At 42.1% G+C, this 26,046-nt stretch overlaps 1 protein-coding gene across 1 annotated transcript in view; it reads left to right on the plus strand.

Moving 5' to 3' along the window:
- Positions 1–6,713: 6,713 nt before the first annotated feature.
- The window catches only part of LOC311212830 (contactin-4), a gene marked incomplete at both ends in the record, with an annotated part of 145,795 nt that continues 126,462 nt past the window's right edge, over positions 6,714–26,046 (plus strand). Inside the window, one exon of the mRNA XM_084292463.1 lies at positions 6,714–6,768. Coding sequence (XP_084148589.1) covers positions 6,714–6,768 — 55 coding nt within the window. The remainder of the gene's footprint in view (positions 6,769–26,046) is intronic.

Here is a 26,046-nt window from a genome sequence, read left to right on the forward strand (position 1 = left end):
TTTTAGATAATTAATTTTTTGAAGCGTTGCATTCCCATTCATCATAAGCACGTCTCAGAAACATGGTGTGTGTGTCATTTGTTTTACCAGGCACAATGCGCCTATATATATTTCATAATATATGAATTGTGTATAAGCACAACTCCAGAAGGGATAATTTCAGCAAAGAAGCTTGAGATGGATCAGGATCTGACAGACGTGCTGTGACGCGAGGAGAGCTCGCTGTGAGATGCCACTGGCACACTCCTGCTACCCTTCATCTCCCCCAGACGTCCTTTTGAATTCCCTTTTCTTTTGTAGATGCAAAAGGGCCGCTTTTGGAAGGCCAACATTAATCTCAGGACTCATAACAACAGCTCCCACAGCAGAAAAGGATGGTGTCCTGAGTGCTAAAAAAAAATCAGGGATGTGTGCATGAAGAAAAAAAAAAAAAAAAGTCTTACACAGTCTTACTGTGAAGATTTGGACTTTTGCAGACACATCTTTAACGCGCCTTCTATTTTGGGACACTCAGTTTTGTAGGTCACTGGCTGCATCTGTTAAAGTGAGCCTGTGTCTTCTCCCAACGGTGACTTGGAGTACTCAGAGGCTCAGGGCCCCTCTGCTGCCAATTGCTGTCGGTTGTGGAGCTCACTCACCGTGCAGCTGGCAGCACAGAGACAGGAATTCTCCCCCTTCCCCTTCCAGATACTGGTGTCCCTGAAGGCAAAATACGTACTCTGTCTGTCCTCAAGATCTGCATCGTTCATAAATTTATCTTACAAATTGTTAAGAAACATCAGCAATGGACATTTTGCACCCTACTCAGCCCATTGCTGTGTTTGAGCTTGCCTTAACATTACCAGAATTCTTAAAATCTAAACCTTAATCCCTTGTGTATATTGATTCTTTTTGCATCCACCTTGCATGAGAGCAAATTATTTTCTTCTATTTCCAGCAGTCTTCTACAGATTTTAGTACCATTAGCATTTTTCTCTTCAATATGTTTTATGCTAAGCAGCCCCATTTGCTTCCTATTTGCAGGATGTGTTTTGCAGACCTTCATGCCTTTGTGGCATTCTCCTTTGGATGCTTCTGCCTGGGGCAAACTTTCCTTGCCAGGCAGCACCAAACCCAGGGGCAGTTCTGCCTCTGAGACCTGCCAGTGCTTGAGATTTCCTAGGGAGCTGTACATTAGGAAGACCTGCACACCTGGTTTGTGCATCCCAGGCAGGGTTTCTGCTGCTTTCACAGCCACGTGGCATCGTTCAGAGGCATTCAGCCATGCATGGGTCTGTGCAGAGCCATCACCTTGCTGCTTACCCCCCGGCATGTTTGTGCTATTTGACACAGCATCCTGCTCACCGCAGTACACAGCACTTGTCTCTTACCCGACTTCATCCTTCTGTCTCAGTCTGCAATTTGTTCAATTTGTCAAGATGATCCTGAATTGCACTCACATCCTCACAGGTATCTGCTTCATCTTCGTGGCACCAGCAGGCCGAATAAGCACACATTTTCCATCCTTGCTATTAGCAAAAATGCTGGAAAACATGAAACCAAGGACAGACACACTGTGAAAATGAACTTCCAGTAATTACCCTCCAGCTATGACTTCAGTTATATGTGCCCTTCAGTAACTCCAGTGAACTCTAAACTCAAAATTTCCGGTGATTAAATAGATGAAACACCTGTGCTGAGAATAGGGCTGTGAGGATGAGCTCAAAGCACACGTGGACTTGCATGCCGGGGGTCCGTGTACGTGTCTGCTTTTAAAAATAAGCAGATAATTCTGTCTGCTTAAATGAAGAATTGTAAAAAAAAAGCCTTATTCTCCTGCACTGCTGGGCCTGTGAAGTCAATAAACTTTTGGAAAGTGGGTTTGGAGAGAAGGAGCATTTTGGAGAAAAGAGCATTTTGGTGTAGGTTCACCGATCAATTTTAGATCTGTTCATATGCCGTGGAAAGCACCAAACACATACATCTTTAGCAGACAGAGGTATTGTATGTTTTTATTAGAAGAAGGCACTTTTATCTTAGTGGGAAGGGTTGGTTGGTGAGGTTTTTATTTATTTCAAACTCAGCTTTCTATGACTTATTTTCTACTTTGTTTTTTTGTTTGTTTGTTTGCTTGCTTGCTTTTTTGGTGTAGACGAGATAAATTTGATTTTATGTTCAGCCTTTGTACTTGGGTCTTGCTGAGACTAGTCCCTCTAGACTTGACCAGCAATATGCATTCAGTGTGGGCACTCTTGCATACATCTGACGTGTGCCCATCTGCTTGGGCACTCCAACACTTGGTGCTGCCGGGAAGCTGCATGGCCCCAGGCTGTGTCTGTCACCACAGCCGTCAGGGCAACCCATAGCTCTGCTCTCTCTTTTGCACCCAAGTCTCAAGGTTATTTTTACAATGCTATGCTTCAGTTAAAAAATAAAAATAAAAAGTAATCCTTTGGAAGTTTCTGCACCCTGACTCATGGGGCAGGCACTGCTGTACCTCCTGACAGCTCCTGCGCTCGTGCTCAGAGTGGTTTGTGCTTACCTCTAGCTCTTCTTTGTTTAGGTGATTAAAAGATGCCTGTTGCTGTCTGTATGTGCAGCATGCTTCATTAACAGTGATTTATTTTGGAGTTTAGCAGGATTGGCACTGTGTAGCACACCGGTGTGCAGAAGGAAAACGTGAGATGATTACTAAGACTTCTTGCTGCTGCTGCAATGCTTAGGGGACTGAGATGTTTTGAAAATTTTCCTTCAGATCATTCTGGGAGTTCGTTTGGTCCAAACTGGGCTCTTATGCTCCTACTAAAGGCTACAAAAGAGTGAGAAAAGGGAGTTCCAGCCAAAAGGGCATTTTTCACATGTTGAATGCATCAGTATACCTTAGCCTTTTTTTTCCTATTTTATTTTTTTCAAAAGTGCTAATCTTTAGGAATCCAAATCCACTCAGAGAAGTTAACGACAAATATTCCCACTGTGCACACCTGTTTTTCCTCTCCCAGTTACACTCAGAGCCCCTAGAGTCAACTTTCTTTGTCAAAATCCAATTACAAAGATGCCTTTCGAAAGAACTTGCAATGGATGCATTGTCAAAAGTAAAGTTAAAAAAACGTCTGCATGTGTGCATTGGCGTTACATTTTCTAATGGGATGCACTTCCAAACTGCAGCACTGTTATCTCATTTTCATCTTTTTAAAAAATAACTTGAATGGGGCTGAAACTATGCACACCCTCTTCTGGAAATGAAATATTAAACTTTGCTAGTTTTCAGACCCATTCCAGGCACTTTAGAAGTAGAGCAAAGCCCCCTGAGATTTTATAGTCAGAAAACATTTAGAAATGGGAAGGATCTGTTCAATTATATATCTTTTGCTCATGCACAAATGTTGCCTTTCCTGAAGTCGTTGCCATAAAAAAAAAAAAAAAAAATCAACGTGTTTCAACAATTTTTACACAGCTCTGAACAATGGACCTACTGATATGAATAGCAGCTATGTTTACAGGAAAACATTTTTGAGATTGGAGTCATTCACATGTGAAATAAGGAACTATCATGGGAGACGAAAATGCAACAGCATCTTGAATACCACCATGTTTTAACCCTAGGAAAATATTTGTAATGGTAATCATCTGATTTCCTTTTCACTATTTTTTATGATAGGACAGGCATCGTTTCTCTTCAGGAAACTTTCCATGGCGTGCTACGTGTGTGTGTTATGAGAAGTATCGGTAAAAGCCAGGGGATGCTGGGCAGAGGCAGGGCTCCGTGCTGGTTTCCAGTGCTGCTCTTGGCAGGCTGCTCCTAGCTCTGGGGAACTGGTGTTCCTGCAGCCTCAGTTATCCAGTAGTAGCAGTCCTGGGAATGACCACAGGATGTGGTATTATTCCATATATTTAGAAAATTAAATATGCTAGAGCCTCTTCTAGGAATGTATTCTAATTGTTACAGGCTATATAATTTGGAAACTCCACGCACTTACAGCCATTAATGCTGATGGAGATGCCAATGGCTGCTGTGGACAGGCAATTTGTTACTATCGGAGGCATTTGTTTCCCTTCAGATATCTGAATTTTTTTTGCTTCAGAGGGCATCCATGACCCTCTGATACTTGCTGGTTCTGTGGAGTATGTATTGAATACCTGAGTGATAGGGAAGACTTACAGGTTTTTCATTGGACTTTTTTATTAACTCTTCTGAGTACTAAAAATGTGTATTTTTAGCAAAGCTTTTATTTTTGGCTGAAAGGAAGGCCCAATGACTGTGTGAAATCATGGGAGGAAAGAAAGAGCCTGCTGGTTTTAATGCCCTTATAAGCTAACAACTAATTTACATTAATAAATTTGAAATGTCTTGTATTAGTTTTTAAAATGCTTAGAGAAGCATAATTTCCTGACTATAAGAAGAAGAAAAAATGAAAAAGCTGTAAGTAGAAAAATTGTAAGCAGAATATCCCTGCCTTCTCCCGAAGGGCTGGTGGGTCACGGCAAGCTATGGTAAAAGAAGTTGCAGTAGGGGAGAGAAATGAGTTGGAGACTGAAAATTTTATTGCATCTGTGGAAAAATAGTTGGCTTGTGTATTTTATTCCCTATCCCAGTGAGAAGGGAGTGTTAGGAAACTGCAAAAAGGACTGCCATCTCTGCAGGCCTCCCTGAAGAGTGGTTCCTCATCTCCATCCTCACAGCCAATGGAATAAACAGGGGCACTTTGCTTGACTTTGGGTGGATCCAGGGCTTTGTATTGCAAGTATTTTAACCAACAGGCAGATATAATGCTTTTTTTTTTTTTTTTTTTTTTTTTTTTTTTTTTTTTTCCCAGTGGCAGTGTTTGCAGGCGGGAAGCTTGGTGCTGCTGCTATTAACCCCCAGGGCAGAGGGGGTGCTGCAGCCCTCCTGCAGGCCAGCAGCTCGTGGGTAGGTCTGCGGCCGCTTGCTCTGGGTTCCTGGCAGTAGGTTAAGTTGATAAGTGCCATACCTCTTGTGTTTTTAATTAGGTATCAGTGGCTGTAAGTGATTGTTCTGTTTCAGTCCCACGTAGCTTATTGCAGTGAGGAGAGTAACCATAAAGCATTGCACAGCAGTGTAATGAAGAGGGGCCTTATAAGTGACACGATGGGCTTATTGATGGCACTAATACGTGGGGAAACAAGAGCATGAAAGAATTTCAGCAGTTGCTGGTGAATATAGGATTTATCTCCCGCCTTACTTAAACCAGTGTAAAAGTGACAGCTCCTTGTCTTTGGCAGAAATCTCTGGGTACGATTATATCCGACGGAATTTGGTGCGGAGAGGAAAGCCAGTGCTTGTCCACGTGTGCAGGCTCCGCAGTGCAAACAAATACGTTTCTCGAGATCACTACAAACACAGAGTAACTGTTTAACTTTGTAAATCAATATAAAGGTCTATGATGACATTTTCCTACAAAAATTAATAATTAATGCTCTAATCACTCACTTAAGGTGTTATTAGTTTCCATTGATTAGGCCTTCCTGCTAACCCCAGCTAGCCTAATCAGTCTGCATGAGAACAGATAAATATATTCAATTAATCTCTACCCCCTTCAAAATTGCGTCTTCAGATCAGAAGATAGATTCTTAGTCTTCTCAGTGCATCGAACCTGACTTTATTAGAAGAATCCTATCAATTTTACCTCACAAAAGCAAGCGGAGACCTCTAATGATGGCCCTTCACATGCTATTAGTCATGCAGTTTGTCTTATAAGCACGAAGGCCTCTTAACTTCCAGCCCTCAGTGATATGAATAAATTATAACAATGTGTGTCTGACTTGATATATTTATTTTTTAATATTTAAATTCCTATGCTGGAAAAGTTTTTTTCCATGACGGGGCATTTTTTTTAACCTGGGATTTCACTGGGGGTGAGGGGGAGGTACTGCCATGATACGCAGAGTGTCTTCAGATTGCCTGCTCCGAAATTTTAACTACGTACAAATTGTAATAGAGAGTGAAGGCAAAAGATTTTTTTTTTCACATGGAGATGTTTGAAAGGTTGTTTTCTTGTTTGTTTGTTTTTTTTAATTAAGATTTTCAGGTCAATGAGAATGGGAAGGAGAAGGGAAACACATCCCCCTCTCCTGAACAGGGTGAGAACTCTTCCTAGCGAGCACTGCCTTGCAGAGGTGATCTTTCACCCACAGAGGGCTTTTGTTGAGAGAAGCAAGAGTAGTTTTCATGGCTTTTTTCTTAACCGTAGTTTACAGAGTTAACGAATTACATGTAAGATTACCCCAGAGAGGCACTGAGCAAGTCTGCAGGTGAGAAAATGGAGAAACTGCAGAAATCTCACCACAGCCTGGTGGAAGATGCAGATCTGGGGCTACATCATCATCCTGAGCTGGTGCCCAGTGTACCTAGAGCCTTGCCTTTGCAGATTTTTTTTTCGTCTGTAAGTTCTGTGCATCTCTCCTGACAATCATCTTCTCCTCTTCTTGAGATCAGTTGTAGTCTCTAGTCTTACTACTTCTCAGAATTATTTAATGTTTTAAAAACTTTCTTTTGGTCTTAAGATGAGAATTCTATGGAGGGAAAAAAAAAAAAAAAAAAAAAAAAAAAAAAAAAAAAAAGCAAGCCTTCAACAAATGGAAGGAGCAGCAATCCTAAATCTCCTTGTAATCTCTTTTTTCTCTTTTACAGAATAAAGGTTGCCTAAAATTTCTAAGGAGGCCCCATTCTCTCCTGCAGTTCCTGAATTTGTCTCCTCTGACCTGGGAAGCTAAAGATGAGGTTGCTATGGGAGCTGCTTGTGCTGCAATCGTTCATGGTGTGCCTTGCAGGTAAAGTGTCATTTTAAAACTTCTTCAAGAATGCTGCTGTATTTGACACCGAGGCAAAAGCGCACTACATTTTATAAGCTACTGATAAAACAGCAAAATAAGCCCCTGCTCCATGTTAGGCATTACCAACAGTTGCTGAGCAGATCACACTGATGCTCTTAGCAAGCTCTTTCTCCCGCTGATTGGTATTGGCACAGCAAAAGCTCCGTGTTTCAGAGCTCTGTTCTGCCCATCTTCTGTTCTGAGTTGCTGTTGACAAACGTTGTTTTCCCATGCTCAGTGCTAAGTGTTTCAATGCTCAATTAAACCTACGTGGAATATAGCTTTAAATCCCATTAAAACGGTGTTATGAGGAGTGTTATAGCTAAGACCCTGCTCCATTTAACAAATAATTAGAATAACGTATTTCAGTAATAAAACCATCTTCTGTAACTGTCCTTATTTAATTTTTTTTTTTTTTCCATGAGAGTTGCACTGTTTTGAGCAAAATGAAATTTCTGAGTATACCATTTTTGTGGAGCCAAAACAGTTCTTGAAGACCCTTCAGATTTATGAAGGGCCAGAAAAGCTTGCACCAAGCGAGTGCCTCTGCTCCTGCAAACTGTGCAGTCAGCATGGTTCACTAACATATGTTTTGTTCTGGGTGGGGGCTGTTAGATTTTAATTGCTGTTTGTCACCTTAGTGTTCTTGATTGCTCTAATTTATCTGTTGCTTGGTGCTCAATTTTGTTTAGTAACTTGTGCTTTCTTCTATTTTATGTGTGTACGTTGTCAGGGTACTTTTAAAGCATTAGGTAATAACAGACTGCTTAAATAGTGTTTGCTTTCTTCTGCTTAGCTCTACTGAACACTAAGCCACTTTTATTCCGGTACTTATTGGTCCCTATTTTTGAAATTTGGTTCCAAGTCTTCTTAAATGTGCTATGACAGTTTCTGAGTTGGCAGAAAATTGGATGCAGAGAGATTCTGCAGTGCAGTGCCATCCCTGTGTCGGGAACTGTAAACCTCTAGAAGTTATGCTGCAGGAGTAAATAAAATAGGCTCCTTTATTATAAGCAAATACACAAAATTTTGGAAAAACAAAAGCATGCAGAATAGTTTTGTACTGTGACTTCCATATTTAAGGCATCTATCACATAAAGTCTAAGGTCAGCAAAATGAAAGTTTCAGCAGAATGTGTTCAGGGGGTTGTCTTCATCTTTTACATCTGTTTTTGCTTTTTTTTTTTTTTTTTTTCTTACAAAGCTTCTGATTTGCCCACAGACCTTTTTGTGATGTTCCAGAGTAAGTGAATGTTGTTTCAGGATGGTCTTTTCATGCCTTGCGCTGTCCAAACTCCCCATGGATGTAAGGGACATCGGGGACTGCTGCAAGGCTCCAGCAACCACTTGGGCTTTCTGCATGTTTCCAAAATTAACATCTGTTCCCTGGAAATGGCACGAGAACTTCCAACCCCTTCTCTTCTACGTCATTAAACAGCTGTCAGATCTGTGGCACAGAGTATCTAAACGTGCTGTGGACCTACCAGCTACTAGCTGCTGGAGCTCCTGCACTCTGAGGGATGCTACTATTGATTTTACGTGCTGGGGGTTCAGATGTTAGTTATTCACTGCAGGATAACGTGCTAAGATAAGAAAGCTAGATCAATCCCAGGACATAGCTTAAACCAGCTGCGGAGAAGTGCAAATCTCATAATTTTGGGAGCTATACGGCACTTGGAGAGGTGGCAGCATTACTAAAGGTCTTTCTGACCTTAATGCCCCCTTTCATCCGCCACCCAACTGGAGATTGTGTCTTTCTGGGTAACTTTCTGGATTGTTTGGAGATGTATTGATAAAAACTAACACATTTGCTTTGACTCGATAGCTGATGTATAAACCAGGGTTCCTGGTTTTCTTTCCCGGTTTCTTTTCCTCAGGTGTCAGCTCTGGGAAGCAGCAACTGCAAATTATTCCTTTGGTCCCAGATAACACAGATTTGTTAGGGCTGTCAAACTCCTTAAGTATCAGGTGTGATGGTGATAGTTTTGAAGTTCAGAGGGTGGGCTGAGAGGCAGCACGGGCTGTGAGGAGCAGCATGGCAGTGCCCACGGCCTGTAGTGGGGTGCCTGGGATAAGCCGCGCAGGCCTGAATGGAGCCTTCCCGTGTTTGCGTGACTTTTATGCAATTCTTTGCCTCATTACCTTCCTGTGGCAATGAGTTTCACTGTTGAAGTCTTATTTGCATGTTAATGAGCTGCAGTCCTAGTCACATTACCCGTGTGAGTGTGCATATGCATATTTTATAATGTCATTTAACCTCTGAAGATCCGTACAGGCTTTGGCAGAGGATGGAGGAGGAGCCTGTCAGCCCTTGAGCAGTGCTTTTGCTTTGCTGTTCTGGCTTCTGTCCTGCCTCCAGCCTCACAGGCTCTGGTTTCTGCCCTTGTGCTTGTTCTTGCCCTTCAAACACAAAGATCTCTGCTCAGCACAAGCAAGGCTGGCCCTCCTTTCTCCTTAGCAAGCACCATATAAACACAATAGCTTCAACAAACAAATTCACCCTGCAGCTCTGTAATGGTGCTTCTGTTTCCACAAGTTTGTTTTGTCAAAGGGAAAGTGCTGTGGCAGCTCTGTCTGCTCCGACCAGGCCAATGGAAGTGGCTTCAGAAAGCCAAAATACAGGATGAAGTGTTTGTTTTATTTATTTGAATGCGTAAGAAAACAGTGTACTTGCTAGCATGGCTTCATGCTGTGGAGGCCTTGGTTTTGCTGTGTGGGTAGGGCTAGCAGCTCAATGGGACATGGATGCTGGTTCTGAACACGGACAAGTTTCTGCATCGCCCCCAGGGCGGTTTATGGGTCACTCTGAAATTTCTGTGCTACGTTCTGTTACGTGAAAAGCTGGAGTTTCACCACTGTTTGGGTATCCAGAATTAGATATAACAGTGTTTGCTATGGGCTCCTGGCTGGCTCTCAGACACTGTTGGGATGGCCCAGCAACATCCAGCTTCATTCTACAAATCCAGGCACAGCATAATGTTTTTCAATATCAAATTCTATCATATTTTTCATTGGAGCAAAACAAAAGCATTGTTTCACCTATTATTAACTGGAAAATACCATTTTCTAATCTAGAAATATGCACAAGAGAGCAAAAGTTGAGAAGACAAAAACATTTCTGCAGAGCTTAATTTCAATGTGCTTTTTCAAAGCTGTATTTTAATAGGAAAATATTCTCATAACTGCCTGTCCTGTTATTCCTTCTTCTGTCAGATTCTGGTACAGCATAGCCAAATAGCTCAGCAGTGGTCCAGGACAGAATATTTAGAGCATGGTTATGTAATTCCTTGGGAAAAAAAATTATATATATATATTAAAGTGTGTTCCACTGTTACACAAAAATGACGGTAATTTACATCAATGCAGCTTGTGAAAAGAACTGGATTTAATGAGCAAATGTGTGTATAAGAAAACTTACTGTATATTGCATATTCACATGGTGTCTTACTGACAAAGTACTGTATTTTTAGACTGAAATTTCAGAATAACACAAGGCCTTAGTTAGTTTAAACACTGAACATTTGCTACATGAATAGGAAGCATAAAATAACGTAATCAGTAATGGCAGTCTACATCAAACGAAGGGTGATTTTTCAAGAAATGTGGACATTTCTTTCCCATCTCCCATTGAATTCCAATGAGATCTGGGCATCCAGCTCTGTTACAAATTCGAAATTCATACAAAGATGAATATTCACAGGCCAATTTAAATGCAAGCTTCTATCCAAACAGATGTAGGTTATGTACAAAAGAAATTCTACTAATTTCATGTCTGAATATAAATAATTAAACCAAGAAGAGTAGTACATGTTAAATGATGGTCTTCTGTAAATGATGCAGCAATTCAATTTGTTCAGCTTTTTTTTTTTTTTCTGGTGCTCTGTAGTTCCCATGACTAGTGCTTTGATGTTAGTGGGTAGCTAGAAAGTGATTAATCTGTTGCAGTTCTATAATTAATTAATTTATATTTTGGTCAGTTCTGCAACGCTTTGCGTTTCTGTACCCGGTTGCCTAATTACTGTTTGCACAGCACTTGGAATAGATAAAGCACTGAATGGCTCCTATTAATATCATCGCTTCTCCACTGTGACATAGCCCTTGGCTTCATGGCTCTCAGTAAGATGTCACTGAAGTTCATGGGCAAAGGTTTATACAGATGAGATCTGATACTTAATACTTCAGTGTAGTTTTTTTCTGAATTATTTGAGGTTTGTTGCTCACTTAAAGCTCCTGTACTTTCAAATGGTTTAGAACGAAGTCACACAGAGCCTTGCGTGCTAGCTGTGAGCATGGCTTTTCTACTGAAGCTTAAATACTTACTGGCATTTATTGTATATCTTTTCCATCCGAGCAAATGTATTACTGGAGATTAGTGCTATGAGTGCACTGGTCTTCACAAAACTCTGGGCACCCACCACCACAGCAGAAGCTGTGATTGCAGCAGTGCACCGGGGCCATGAGCCCAGCAAGATTGATTGTGTTTTTCAGTACGTCAATATGATGAACAACAGTTTCATGAGTGGCTTTTGGGAATTCCTTTGACTGAATTATATTTTTAATAAAATTGAGTGTAATTTACTCCTGCCAGTAGCCATCATGTGACCTGGATCCAGCAAGGTGATGTGGCTGTCAAAAAGGAAACAGGGTCTTAGCATACTTCAGGGAAGGATGTCCAGCAGAAATGGGGAAAAGCTCACACCTTGATGCTGTCTTGGGTGGGGTACTGTGTGCAGTCCTGGCTGTGTTAGGGAGGTGTTCAAGCCATGACAAGGAACTGCTACATCAATCTGGAGAGCTGGAGATGAAAAAAGGTTCATTTAAGCTAGGAAAATAGAGGAGAGAGTGGAAGAGCTAAGAGGGCACTGGGATAAGAACAATTAAATCTGAAGTGAGCAACAATTAATTTAAATTGAAACCAGAACTCTTTTAGACACCAAATGGGATTCTACAGTATCACTCAGCTGTGCGTTGCTGTAGAGGGAAGGTTAGAAAATATATGTGATTATGTGTAATGTATTCTTGTTTAGGGATTATATGACAAGTTTTTCTGTGATTGCAGAAGATTGGTCTCAACCTCACAAGGGGTCTGTACCCATTTCGCGCTCCTGATATGTCAGCAGCGAAGCCCTTGCTAGATGTGACCTGACTCTGATCTAGGCCATAATTTCACAAATTATAAAGTTAGGGACAATATCAATGCAATTCTCTTTTTTTTTTTTTTTTTTTTTTTTTTTTACATGGAGATCATTAGGTACATTATATTTTTTTCTCTAACTCTCAAGTCCACCTGGGCAAGTTTAATTACATCTTTCTCAAGGAAAAATTACTGAGGTAACATGATGCACTTTGAATAAAACAGAGAATACACAGACATTTTTATAAGCAGATGTTCTGACTATCTGTCTGTGTATTGATCCCCTGTGCATTTTATATGATGCCTCTTTTCAATTTAGCTTTTTTGCATTTAAATTAGTAGGTACGTATTGAAATTAAATTTCACTTAGGGAGTTACAAAGATACCTACTTTTCCAAACATCTATCAAATTAGGAAGAATATGGACCCCAAATGCTTCTTTATTGCCAATAAGAATGAAGTTTTATGGAAAAAAAATTGAGGTGCTTAGTCTATTGCTTTATAGGTACAATCTCTTATCTGTTTCTTAGCAAATCTAAATATTATTGGAAAGGGACCTCATTTTGCAATTCATCTGTGGTCATTGAGAAGAACGAGAAGGTAAGAGAAGGAAGAAGAGAAGGAAGGCTGCCAGGTCGGGCACTGGGGTTTGCTGCTGACTCCATCCCGTGGCTGTCAGTTGGCTCCATCTCCGAGCTTTGATTTAGATGACACAATTGCACAGCCTGAGAGCTGCAATCCTGGGCTACAGTGCATAGCTAGAAATAATGATATCTGTATTCATTGCATGTAAAACAGTTTGCAGACTTTCTGAGGTCTTTGGTTGGAGCTTGTATTTACTGCTGCATTTGTCTTGAGTTGCTGGGGAAAGTCTGGCGTAAGCAGGCAGAAACCTGCATCCGTGTGGACACTGTTAGCTTGTCACCCCTTGACGCTGCCTCGCATAGACACAAAAAATCCCTTTTCTCCACAGTTCTGTGGGTATTTTCTTCCTTTAGAATAGCAGCAGGAGTTGCTGGAGGAACGATTAGTTTCCAGTTGTGACTGGTAGGGTTAAATCTCTTGCTTTTGCCTCCTGCCCTGATCTCATGCAGCTGAGCATTAGCTGATGGAAAATGATGTTGATGGTGATCGTTATTATTTGGATAAAGGTCTTTCAGCTAAGCAGCAATCAAGGGTGATCATCCAAACGGAATAAAAGGGGAGAGGGTCAATTAAACTTTGATAATTATAGTACTGTAAATGTGGGGAATAACAGAATTACCCTTTAGTGACAGCAAAGTGTGTAAACAGGCCGGCAGAGCATTGCTGGCTGATGCTATCCCTAGCAGCAAGTAAGACTCTGTCTGCATGATTTGGTAGGGTCTGACAGAAATGCATGTTGTTTTCTGCCACCTAGACACTGGTTGTTGCAAGGGCTCCAGGTCGTGCAGCACTGGGGCCATGAAACATTTCAGGTGCTTGGGTGCAGGGGAGTTTGTGCTCCAGGTCAGTGCATGGACAGTAAGCGGGCTGCTCCCAGTAAGTGCTGCTTTGAACAGAAGGTTGTAGTGCAGCTCGCTTATCTGCACGTTATTTAATGCTGGTTTATTGGAGTGTTTGTAAAATGCCGTGACGGTCTGCACTCTGAAATTAAGGGTGTTCTCACGACAGGCTGCGCACACTTCTTGCTGCAAGTTCTAGAGAAGTGCTCCCAAGAATTATGCTGAAAAATCAAAATTTGAACATTATCACCACAGTGCTTCATTTTGCCTTATGTATTTCAATGTTTATTTAGCAATAAAATTTACGTATTTAGCTTCATAATCAAACCAAGACACAATTGTTAAATAGTCTATATCCTATTAATTAGGCTGTGAAACAAAGCAAGCATTACAATCATTTATAATCGAGTACTGCTGAAGTTGATAATCAATGAGACAGACAACTAATTAACCATCCAGCACCCAACATCTTCAGCTGAAGTTGGTGACTTTAAACTTAATTAAGCTTTCCAGATGCCGGTAAAAATATGAAAAATATATCTATCTTAATGTACCTTATTTCCACTTTTGTGAATTGAAACCGATGAAGAGTACATCACTTTGAAGAGAAATTGTAATTTATAAAACATCCCTTATCCGTATTGCATAGCTAAAAAGTCCTGTATTAGAAGGCTTTGTTTGAACACATGAGGGACAGCATGTTTCAGATTACTTCCTCTTTATTGTGGCTGATATTTCTGCCACATCATTATTTGATTCACACCATCTAAGTATTTCATTGATGCAAAAGAGATCCCTGACAAAGTTCAAAATGCTATTGTTGTTTTTACTTGTGAAAAGCAAATAATATAATGGGAGTTCTGTGGGACTTGGAAGAATAAATTATTTCTGCCCCTGCAAGCCTGCTGTCTGTAAACAGACAAGATGAAACACTCGCTGAGAGCCGGATCAAGCTTTATTCCTGTAGCACTCACTCTCCTTCCATTTTTAGGATGCTCCATGTGAAATGGCACTTTCTCTAGGTTCACACTGTGTGGCTTTACTAGCAAACATTTGAAGAGGGACTTGAAAGAAGGCAGGTTGATGGTTGGGCTTTCTGAGATGTGAAGCCAGGGAGTGATGCAGGAGACAGCAAGATAAAAAGGGGCTGGAGGCGGTTGGCTGCACGGGTGGAATGAAGATGAGAAGCACACTTCCTCAGCTACAGAAAAATTGCTGCAAAATTCTTGGTGTCAAATCATCCTCTTCAGATATATATATTTTTTTTCTTTTATAATGTCCCTTGCAAGGGGAATTATGTCTAGAACAAATAACGGCATTGTCATGTTTCTGAGCTCGACTGCTGAAGTCCCGGTTGTGATTTGGCAATAACTTCAGGCACTGCGATCCTTCTCCTCGCGCATTTGTCATGAGTTTGTGATCCCCCAAACGCGTACCACAGGTCTGATGCTTGTAGTACGCCAGCAAAAAGGTCTCTAACCTCCTCTGTGATTGATGCACAGGTATTCTGGTGGCCGTACCCAGAGAAAGTAAATATAGGGAAGTGCTGCTGAGAGGGGTGACACTGCCAGTTAACGTCAAAGTAAGACAAACAGCTTAAGGAGCAAGCAGCTTTGTTCTTGTTGTTTTTCTCCTGAGTGAGGGAAGAAGACTTTGAAAGAGTTAGAGGTGTGAGAACAGACCACAGGCTGAGTGGCACAGCACAGAAATGATGGCTACTGTGGTACTGCTGAAACAACAGTTGAAGAAGACCCCAAAAAAGCTTTTAGGTGCACCAAAGCTCAGAGTCTGGGGGTTTCCTGAAGGGGCTGTGGGGTGCAGCTGTAGCCAAGGCACCCAGCAAGAGTGGGATGGAAGCTGCTTTTTCAGTCGTGCATGTTTGTCTCTGTTGGCTCCCTTCGGTCCCTGCAGGTTAGGAACACTGAAGTATTCAAGGAGAGGAAGCAAATCTGAAAGGCAGCACAGCACATCATCTACTAACGAAAGATGATCCTCAACTGTGGCCAAGAACAATTAGTGGTAAAGGCTACTTCACTCTTGTGCTACCCATTGGCAAAACTCCCTTCCAGGTGTTCGTTCCTCTGTGCACACTAATGTCAGTTCCTCATTTCAAAATATTTCTGCTTGAACTTGGATGTTTTGTTTTATCTCTATTTTTTGGTACATTCTCATACTTAGTAGAGAATATGGAATTTATTCCCAAATGAAAGGCAAAGCAGTGACAAGTCATCAGTTAGCAGGAAGGGAGAGAACCTAGCACTTTCCCGTGTAAATTATGTGAATCCTGGATGTAAGCCAGGCATTCATTTGGTTAAAATGGGGTTTGATAATTGAAACTAATTTAACATCGACCCTATTAAGTTGCATTTTATTGCTCATTTAATACGCCTGTCTCCCAAGCTCTCCAAAACTAGGAAGTGCCTTTGTAATATGAATTTATAATTTGTCAGAGCTCCAGCCAGGTAGGTAGATGCCAAGTTTGCTCCACGGCATCAGCACCAATGCGTGGAACAAGCATTTGGTCACTGCAATGCCTTCAGGCAGAGCCCTGGGTTGGTACCGGTGGTTACACTGAGCAACACAGAGCCCTGCCAGTGCTGCTGCATCCTCTGTGCTGCCCCAAAAAGCAAGGATTTGTCCCTCCTGACAAATAGCAGGGGTCTTCCGATAGCCTGGGTCCTTAGGCTGACATCTGTCAAAGAATGCCAGTTTAAATCATCCCAGGAGCCATCTCGTTTTCTTTTAATGACCCAGGATTTTCATGTTGTGCCATCCGACTCCTTGTTCCCTCTGCCTTACTGATCTTTTGTATGATTTCTGCATTTCACCACTAGCTAAATCTTTTCTACGGTGCATGAATCACCGTGCAATTCTGTCATTAGTCAGCACCCCTTTCGATGCCAGTGGCAGCGCAGCGCTAGGTGTTGGTTACTCAGCCACAGTCATATTTGTCAAAAGAAAAATGAGCAGAAAAGGTGAAAGGGCAGGAAAATACAAGCGTGCGCAAACCCCCGTGATGGACATTTGTTTACAAACATGTCCTTTTCTGCAGCTCTGGCTGCAGGAGCGGTGTGTGAATGTTAAATTACAGCTCTCCCCCCGGGGAGCTGCAACAGGAGTGCGCTGGGCTTGTGTAGGGGACCCGGGGGACGGGGAGCACAAGGCACTGAGTGGGTGTCAGCGCTGATGCAGCATGCAAAGACAAGCTCTGCAAACGCAACCAAAACCACTTAAAGTGGAATTAAAAGGTACAGTTAGTGCTACCACATGTGAAGTGTGACCTGGGTAAGAAAGTGTAGAACTATTTAATATTACACCCATGCCCAAAAAGCACTAACCAGAGGCATTCAGTGCCTGGTTTTAGCTGCAACTTCATAATCCAGAGCACGTTTAATGCACGTGGCTAATGCCTTTTTTTTTTTTTTTTAATATAAAAGCATGCAAGCAGATACTAAGGACAGCAAATCCTTGTGTGAGGCAAAACATAGGGTTGTCTCCATCATCATGAAAGAACAATGTTTGACAGGCATTAGTCATGTTAATTAAACCCCTGCAGGGTGCAAGAAAGGGGGTATTTGGATGTTGTGTCAATGTAGGATTTAGAGCTCATTCATACAACCAAAGGGTTTTGTTGGCAGGAGATGGCACAGGGAATTGTCCCTGTTGGTAGCTGGGTGCTGAACTGCTGGACGGAGCTACTCTGTGCTTTCTCATCCAAAAATAGTGAATTTGATTTTGGAGCAGAAATGACACTGAAAATCAGTGAGATGCTGTTTTAAAAACAAGCAAAATACAGTTTCTCCCTCCAAGTGATCTCACAAATGAGATCAAACCTAGAGCAAGAGGAAGGCAGAGGACTTTGTCATCAGGTAACTGTTGCATTTAGAGTTTAGACCATTCCCAGCAGGTCCAGAACTTGGCACATCCTGGTAAGGATGTTCCAGTGGCATCACTGCAGTCAGTAATAGCTCAATTAATATGTTTCTCCTTTTTATTTATTTTTTTTTTTTGAGTGTTGTCAAACCAAACTTTTACTTGAAGTCACCATTTCAGTTCATTTCGGCAGCTGTCAGGCTCGGAGTGTCCGTTCAGTTGTGGCTGTGCTGTTTCTGAAACATGCTTGCTGTGTATAAAATGTGCTTATAGTGTTGGTTTTTTGTGGTGATACAAACTAAATGTGCCTGTCAGTGTTTTGCAAGATTGATTTGTGAAAGGCTGTTAGCCTGTGAGGTCTTACACGTTGGAGTCAGCAGCACAGTTCACAGCTCCTGCAAGGTGTTGTGTTTAAAATTATGTTGGAGGCTTTTAATGATTCTTTTCTAATTTAACTTTCCTTATTGTCACATCCATTACTGGTAAAACTTAACCACCTCATCTTATTTTTAAGTGTAGATATTCTCTGGTGTTTTACTGCTTCTAGAAGTATTTATTAGAGGATGCAGGAAAATATAGCAGTTAGCAGCATGGCGGTTAGCAGGGATTTTATGTAATTTGGTGGAGATCATAACAGAGCTTTAAAAAATATTACGGAGAGTGCATTTTTAACGTGTATTGGCTGGTAAGATGTGCCAGTCCAAACCAGTGGAATTGCTCACAAGAGGGTAGATCTTCCTGTGCTTAATAGTTTGCAGGATGGGGATTCGGACACGGGTTCCTGCAGGAAGGCAGGTCCCATGGGCTGCAGCCAGCGGCCAGGCTGCGGGCATGGGGCCGCTGGTCCCCACTGCCTGCTCTGCACTGGGAAAGAGGTGAAATGGGAGAGAATACAAAGCGTTTGTGCCTTCTTTGCTTAGCCATACATGGGACATGGAGGAAGCCACATGTTGTGCAGGAGTTGGGCTTTCTCTTCAGATCGTTGCAGCTGGTGAACAGGAGAGTTTAAAAACTATTTATGTCGTGTCTGAGGACTTCAGATGATTTCATGAAAATTCATCAGTTACTCTGCAGCTCCCACATAGCATTTAAAGTAATAAAAAGATGTATTGGTTTCACTATACAAATGTATTAGCACCCAGTCCGTACGTATATGAAAAGTGTAGTAGCTAAGCCATGGATGGGAACATATAACTGGGGTGTCTGTACTGTATAGGGCTTGACTTCAGCTGTCCTTCCTTGTTAATACAATCTAAAACAAACAGTAAATGTTGCAAATAAACCCCACATAGAAAGGATGCATGAAAATACAGCAGTTAGCAGCACAGCAGCAAGCAGGGGGATATCAGCAAGCTGTTGTTTTTTGTGTTGTGTTGGAGAACAACCAGAATACACGTGAAGCTGAGCAGAGCTGCAGCCTGCTTGATAATGCCGTTCAGAACGATGTGTTCGTGGTTCAGCACATGCATCCAGAGCATGAATGTCAGGGTGTGTGTGTGCGGGCCGGTTAATTAGAAAGCCGTCTGATTTCCCTAAAGAAGCTAAGATATAGTGATAAAAAAAATAATCCTCTGAGGTGGGCATCCTTCATGGGAGGATCAGATGTATTAGTTTTCACCCAAAGCAAGGCTGCAGCGTGTGTGTGCGGCAATTCTTCAACCATGAGCCCTGACACGCTGCCTCTGTAGTATGCCTTTAATGTGTGCAGATACAGCTGCTGCTTCCAAAACCCACAGGTGCCAGCCCACACTAACTAACTGGTAGCCAGGTGTGGGCAACCTTGTCTGACTTAAACTGGACACGGTGAAACTGCAATGCTCAGGAAGCTGGAAGATGCTGTGCTGCAGAGCAACCTGGAAGCTCACAGGGGCTTGTGACTTGGCCCCTTGCCCGTGCTCATTTCCAAGTTGTTTGTTTTTTTTTTCTCCTGAAGAGTCATGCACCCTTAGCCATTTGTGGCCTTAAGTTATTTTTTTTAATGTTTGTAAATATTGTGTAGTATAAATCCAGTTCTGAGTACCAATTTCCTGTGGGTTGTATTTAGTTTTCTGTAATAACACCGTGCTTTTGAGAAGGTGATTTTGATAGCTGCTAAATGTTCCAACAAAATCACCATATAATTCTTTTCCTTTGGAGCATATTTTTAATACTGCTTGTTCCAGGTGGTTTCAGAAACTCAATTTGTGAATCAGAGCCAGAGCTGTATGAAAAAAAATAAGTGTACAGTCAATGAAAGCAGGTGATTGGGATCCTTTGTCAGAGATGCCACAGTGGGCACTAATTACGGTGTCAGCTATTCTGTATCTTAATCAATTTCAGTAATCTCATTTATAATTTTTGCTCTTACCCACGAGTAGTTATTCAAAGAAGTAAATTGACTATCTGTGTAATTTGGTTCTTGGACACAAAAGGTTCAAAATTAACTTTCTTTTTTCCCCCTGGAGAAATCTTTTCTCCCTGCAGTTTGATGTTCTGCTAATTGTGCCTTTGTCCCCTTTTGTTTCCTAAAGGTGACAGCGACACCTGAATGGGCTCGGTGTGCACCATGCAGCCCCCGGCTGCTCTTGCTCTGCGCCACCCAGTGCACCCCCTTATTGCCACTGGTTTTCTGTGTTCCAGCACGAATAAAACTGCAGCAGCACAGAGAAGTCAGGGCTTGTGATCAGGTCCCTAAAATCAGCCTGGTTTGTTTGCATCTGTCCCTTGCTGGAGAGAAATGAAGCCTGGTTTAGTGCGTTTGGGAACTAATGAAGCAATATCGTAAATCAGAGGAGTAAGCAGGGTGCCCGTCAGCGTGGGGCTTGTGACAGTCTTTGGATCTCGTCTCGCTGCTGCTGACAATGAGCACCTTCAGGATGCAGTCTTTCTGCTTGGTGCTGCTACAGGTGGTTACTTAAAACAATCAATTTACAAAGAACATTTTTTTACTTTTCATGCTGTTAAAGCAAATTGGTATGTAATTAGATTTATATACTGAATAATCTCATTTGCATATCCAATTAATTCTTCCTGTTTTCATTTGTTAGGGTTGGATTCACATTAGTAGTAAAAATAACACTTAAATTAGCGAGGATTCAAATTTTCCTTTACTATAATTTGCGCAAGATGTTGCATTAAAGCTGGGTTCTCAGTATTTTCTTCCTTTTAGAGGCGATTAAATAACACGGAAAAAAGCAATGAAAAGAAAACTAACCTCTGGTGCAGAAGCAATTAGGGTCTGTTTGAGCTGACCAAAGCAAATGTGTCAGGAATTTAGGCTCTTTAAGTGCTACAACCCCTAAGCAAGTGTCTTTGGAACTTTCATCAGGGCTGAGAAGTCAGCGAGCGATGTATTTATATAGATGTGCAGAAGGCAGCATGTTCCCAGTGCGTGTGAGGCGTGCAGATCGTAGCCCTGTTTCCCACTTGTCCTTATGGTTTATTTTGCCCAAATTTGGGAAAAGAGATCTGTTAGGCGTAGAGGAAAAAAGAAAGGGGTAGACGAGTCTATCTAAAAAGATAAGTGCCACAGTACTGGTGTTAAACGTCCCGAAACATCCACTGCACAAGCTCGAGTGGGATGGTGCTATGAGCTGCCTGTCTTCACCTTTTCCTGACGATGACCTTGCTGCTCAGCTCTGGGCACCCTTTGCCCTTGTCACAACGAGATCAGTGGCAGAGGGATCTGCATCTCCCCTAATAGTTAAGGGTCTTGATTTCAGTTTAATTCCCAAGCACTTGATTGCACGTTTGCCTAGTAGCTCTCTGCTTTTATTTGATTCTAACATTTTGAGCAGCTTGTTCTGCAAAATGTTAACTGTCTGCGGGAAATCACTGCAACTGAATATACAAAATGCTACCCAAAAAACACTGTTTTATTCATTTGGTGTAAAAAGCAGGGCTTGGAGTTACGGTCTTTTATTATTATTGGATGGCTAATGAAAGGATTTAATTATAAAGGGAAAGACTCATGGCAAAGGGTTGATGCACAAAGCCTGGAAAACTGTCTGGGGGCTTCTTTCACTCAGTGTTTGACTTCAGGTGGCTTTAGCAGGAGTTGTGTCCACGAGAAAGGGATTAGCAAGGAGTTGGTGTATGTATATCCATGGCAAGGCTGCAAAATGAGCACGGGGTGTTGCAGAGTGAGGGCTTGAGACCTGAAAGTGAAAACAATGTATTTAAGTGATTTAATAAATGAGGGAAATACCGTTAAATTGTGTTGCACTCATTTAAGTTATGTCCTAAACTAAATCGCTTTGGGTCCCAAGTAGCAGCCATCGGTTATTAGCTAAACCCAGTGCCAAGAAGTAAAAAATAAATAGGTAGAAGTACTTAGCTATTGCCTACTTCTCCAAACAGTGCACTTGCAGCGCTGTTTCTACCTAAGCATCCCTACCTAAAAGGTGAAGCCACTCCTGCAGAAGCTGCAGCAGGCAGCCAGCAGGTCACAGGAACCACCTCCGTTGTGCTGCAGCTTCAAAATACAAAGGAGGAGACAATTGGTGGCAAAACAATTCCTGAGCAGCACTGGTTTTCTCATGAGGAGCAACTACATCTCTGTGCTCAGTAATAAAAATAAATGCCGGCACAGAGCCTGCGCCCTGCCAGCCTTGGCTGTTGCTGCACGATATGAATAGATGTGCAGATAATATATTCCCTCTCTTGTTCTCTCTAATCTGTCTGCCTACTTTGTAAACTGCACTCGAGCAAGCTACAAACAGCTTTTAGTTTCTGAGGGCAGGAAAAGACAGTACACATCCCTGCGTGGCAGGAAACTAAGTGAGAATGACCTCTAGCTCTAAGGCACTTATTGAAAACCTATTTTAAATTGAATACACAAGCCAAGATAATACAGGCTGTTTGATAAGAAACATTAGAGAAATCCATAACATCAGGCTTTTTATTATAGGTTTATTACATCAATCTCTCCAGTGGGTAATGGAACTTGTAAATATACTCTTATGTAGGAGTCTCCTTGCGGGCTTTTTATTCATGCTGAAGTAAGCACAGCAAACTTATTTGCTGTCAGGGTACATTGAATTTAAGATTAGTATTTATTTTGGATCTAAAGAGGTTTTGCTTTTGTGAATTGGAGCTGGAGCAGCTGTGGGAGGGGCAGCAGGGGAGGGCAGGGGCACAACAGCCTCCCCAGGGCTCTGGCTGGCACCAGCCATGGTGGGACAAGGGGCAGGTGTGGGGACCAGTACAGCGGGTGGAAAAGTAGCCTGTGTGTAAGGGAAAGGGGTCAGCACCTCTCTGTGCCAGTCTCAGTGGGGTTTTTACTATAGGCGCATTTGTTCCTTGGTGTTTGTGGACCTGTAATTCTTGCCTGGAGGTGAGCAGAGTCGTGCCGCCGTAGCAATCAGGCAGCATGCTTTTGCTGACATGGGAGAGGCTGCGGGTAAGTTCCTGCTGGATGAAAAGTTAAGAAAAAGTTTATGCAGAAGTTCAAAGGACAAAGAAAGTTGTAGCAGTGTTAACAAAAAAAAAAAAAAAAATCTTACCAGCTTACAAGTCTGTTCGTTGGAGGATATAGTAATTAATTGGTAGCTAATTTAATATAGGGACACATCTGCTTAATTAGAAGATGTTAATTGCAAGGACCAGAAACCTGCTAAAGTGCCAGCAAAGTCAGCATTTAACACATGACTCTAACAGCTTGACTGTTGTGCAGTTAATTCCTGTTCTAATTATAGGGCTGTATTTTCATTCATACTGTACCATGCGATCGCTGTTGTAACTGGGCTGCAAGTGGCTGTATTTCGATATCAGATATATTCTTTTTATTTTACATTGCACAGTTTGGGTGCATTCTTGGAATTGCAAAACCCCATTGGAGTCGCACACCCTTCACTCCACGAGTTGGTTGCAATTGGGGTCCGTGCCGGCCTTCTGATGGGTGACAGAGGTAGAAGTCCCACAGCTGGAGACCCTGAGCCCAGTTTCTGGTCCTGGGGTCCCCCATGGTGGGTGCCCTGGCAGGGGGCAGGCTCCAAAACCCCCCTGCAGCACAGGATGTGGGTATGCTGCTGCCTGTGGGGTTGGGGTCGACTCCTGGGATGCTGCAGAATAAGCAGGGCCGGGTGTGAGTGATGTTTTGGTTTTGCAGCATTTGTAAAGATCTTTTACTGCCTAAGATGGATGATGACTGAAGAATGAAGGATGTGTATGTTTAAGATCTGAGGGTGTAACAAATGTGCTTGTACCGAGAAACTGCTGCTGTATCAAACCCAGGTGACAGAAACCATCCTGTTCACACACCTGGCTGCATGCTTTCCTTTTCCTCCACCCCCAGTTATTAGGCAGTAGCGCTGCCACTAACATGCATCAGCAAACAGGACAGCACTGTTCTGGTTCTATGTTCTCCCATGGATTAATTATGCATTATCATTTCCATCTCTTTCATATTTAAAAGATAGTAATTTTTTTAAGAAAAGGCGTTCGCTATCATGTCTTTGAACTATTTTTGGCCGCCTCCTAGGTGCTCCCTCCAAGCCCTGCAGGCAGAGGCTTCAAGCACTTCGCATTTGAAGCACTCTCAGCACAGCAGGTTGAGGCGAACAGGTCAAGAGAAACTTCCTTCACTGCTTTGATTTTTTGCAGCTAACAGAAACAGAGACAGCAGAGTGCTACCAAAGCATCCCAGAAAGTTACTCGCAGTTTAATTACTTTGTCTGCATCTTCCTCATTATGCTGTGTGGTGGTATATTTCTTGAAGTGAAAAGCCAAGCTCTTATTTCCAGACTAAAGACTGCTTGCAGGAGTCTTTATTTGTCTGCGAGGCAGCTAACTAAACCAGTCAGTAGGCTCTTTGTAGTGCAGTTCTCAATCCAGTATAATCCTTAATTTTCAAAACCAAGAAACCCATTATTTTTTGTAATTGTAATGAAAAAATTGCTGAAGCAGTGCACATTATTTCAATTGCCCATTAAGCCCTCCCTCCACTAGAATGAAATTATATGGGTTTTGATGATTTTCATGCTTTTAACTTCTAACTTGTTTTGTTTTGGTTTTACTAAATTACAAAAAAATAATAATAATAATTTAAAAATAAACCTCTCCTGGCATTGGGTGTCTTCCAGTTGCCAGAGGACTGCAAATGGTCACAGCATCCAGACAAGTAATGTGCATCAACTCCTGGTGCCTTCCTGAGGTTTGGGGTTATTTATAGTAAAATACAGCAAGGCATAACATTTACTGATTTGCACTGAAGTTCCAACCTATGGCTTTTGTAAAAGCTTTAGCAACTTGCTTGTTCAACATAAGCAGACATATAGTGACTGATTTACTGCACTGGATAACATCAACACAGTAAAAAGTATAATTTCTTATAGAACAATGAAATCTGTTTATAATTGTAAAGTAATAGCCCTCAGTCAGATGATTTTCTCCTAAAGAAAAGCACTTCATCTCACTGCCATTCAGCTGTTGATATTTAGTGGTATTTATTTATTTATTGTCTCTGTTATCGTTTTATTGTAGTGCACTTCTCTGGAGCTTTTCCTAACATCCTTTGTCTAGCATCAAAACAAGAGCCTCCTGGGGCAGGGGGGCAGCCAGCTCCGTTTCATCTCCTGAGGTGCAATTACTCCGTGTTTATCCGCAATGCCCCAGGGTGACACAGTGCAGAGGGAGTACTTCTCCCCTGCGAGCACCACGAGCACCATGCAGGCTCACACAAACCTCCTGCAGCATCCAGATGTGTCTGTGCTGCCGCCTTCTCTGTGAGTCCTGGGATGGCACCGTGGTGGTGGAACAGCCTTAGGAGGTTTGGTAGTGTGACCCCTCACTCACACTGATGCTGGTTTGCAAACCATTTGGAGAAAATGTTATTTCCATCAGGTCATGGTCTAGTTGTGTTTGGAGCATTGCTGTCCTCCTTGTGAGGATTCAGAAACCTCCTTATATTGCAATCCTTATATTGCATTAAGAATTGTGTTTCAGGGAGCAGTTTTCTCCTGTTATAAAAAAAAAAAAAAAAAAAAAAAAAAAAAAATTAAAAAGGAGCTTTTCTCCCAGAAGTGGCCCTGGATGGTGAGGCCAGAGCAATCTCACCACGCTGCTGCAGAGATGTGGGGGAAAGATGTTTGAAAGCTCAACCTGGTAGTGTTACACCAGATAGAGAAAAGATTTAGCTCACAAATGCCATCAATCAGAGCAGTTTCTAAGGGTACTAAATTGCAGTGTAAGAAGTCGTAAAAGTCAGGGGGTTGACAGCTATTACTGATTTTTTTCCCCTGCTGCATCACTTAAAGTTCATAACATCCTTTAAAAATTAAAAGGACATGTTCTATCCGTGGACAGATTGTACAAATTGTGCTCCCGGTTGCTCTTTTGATTTCTACTGATTAAACTCCAGGAACTTTATTTAAGCTCCTCTCAGTCTGGCATTTGGTGGCACTTAGGTTTTGTGTGGGACCCTGTGCTTGTGCACAGAGGGTCTGGTCCCTCTGCAGGGATGCCCCATTGGGGTACCTGCTGACTTCCAGCCCTTGCAGAAGCATTGGGACATCTCAATGAGTGCTGCAGGTCGGGGCAGCAATGCCTATTGTAGCTGCTCTGCTGAGGGCTGCAGAAACACAGTTAAAAAATAATAGTAATTATATACACACACACACACACACACACACACATATATATTTATTTTTTTTTTAAGAGGGACAGCTCTTCAAATGTGCCCTGGGGCAGTGCAGTCCCACTGACTTCAGTGAAATGCTGGAGATTTATGCCAGCTGAGGTGCCCAGCTGGTGTCCCCACAGCACACTT

The sequence above is a fragment of the Netta rufina genome, assembly GCF_964035555.1.
Source record: "Netta rufina genome assembly, chromosome: 10".
Lineage (NCBI taxonomy): Eukaryota > Metazoa > Chordata > Aves > Anseriformes > Anatidae > Netta > Netta rufina.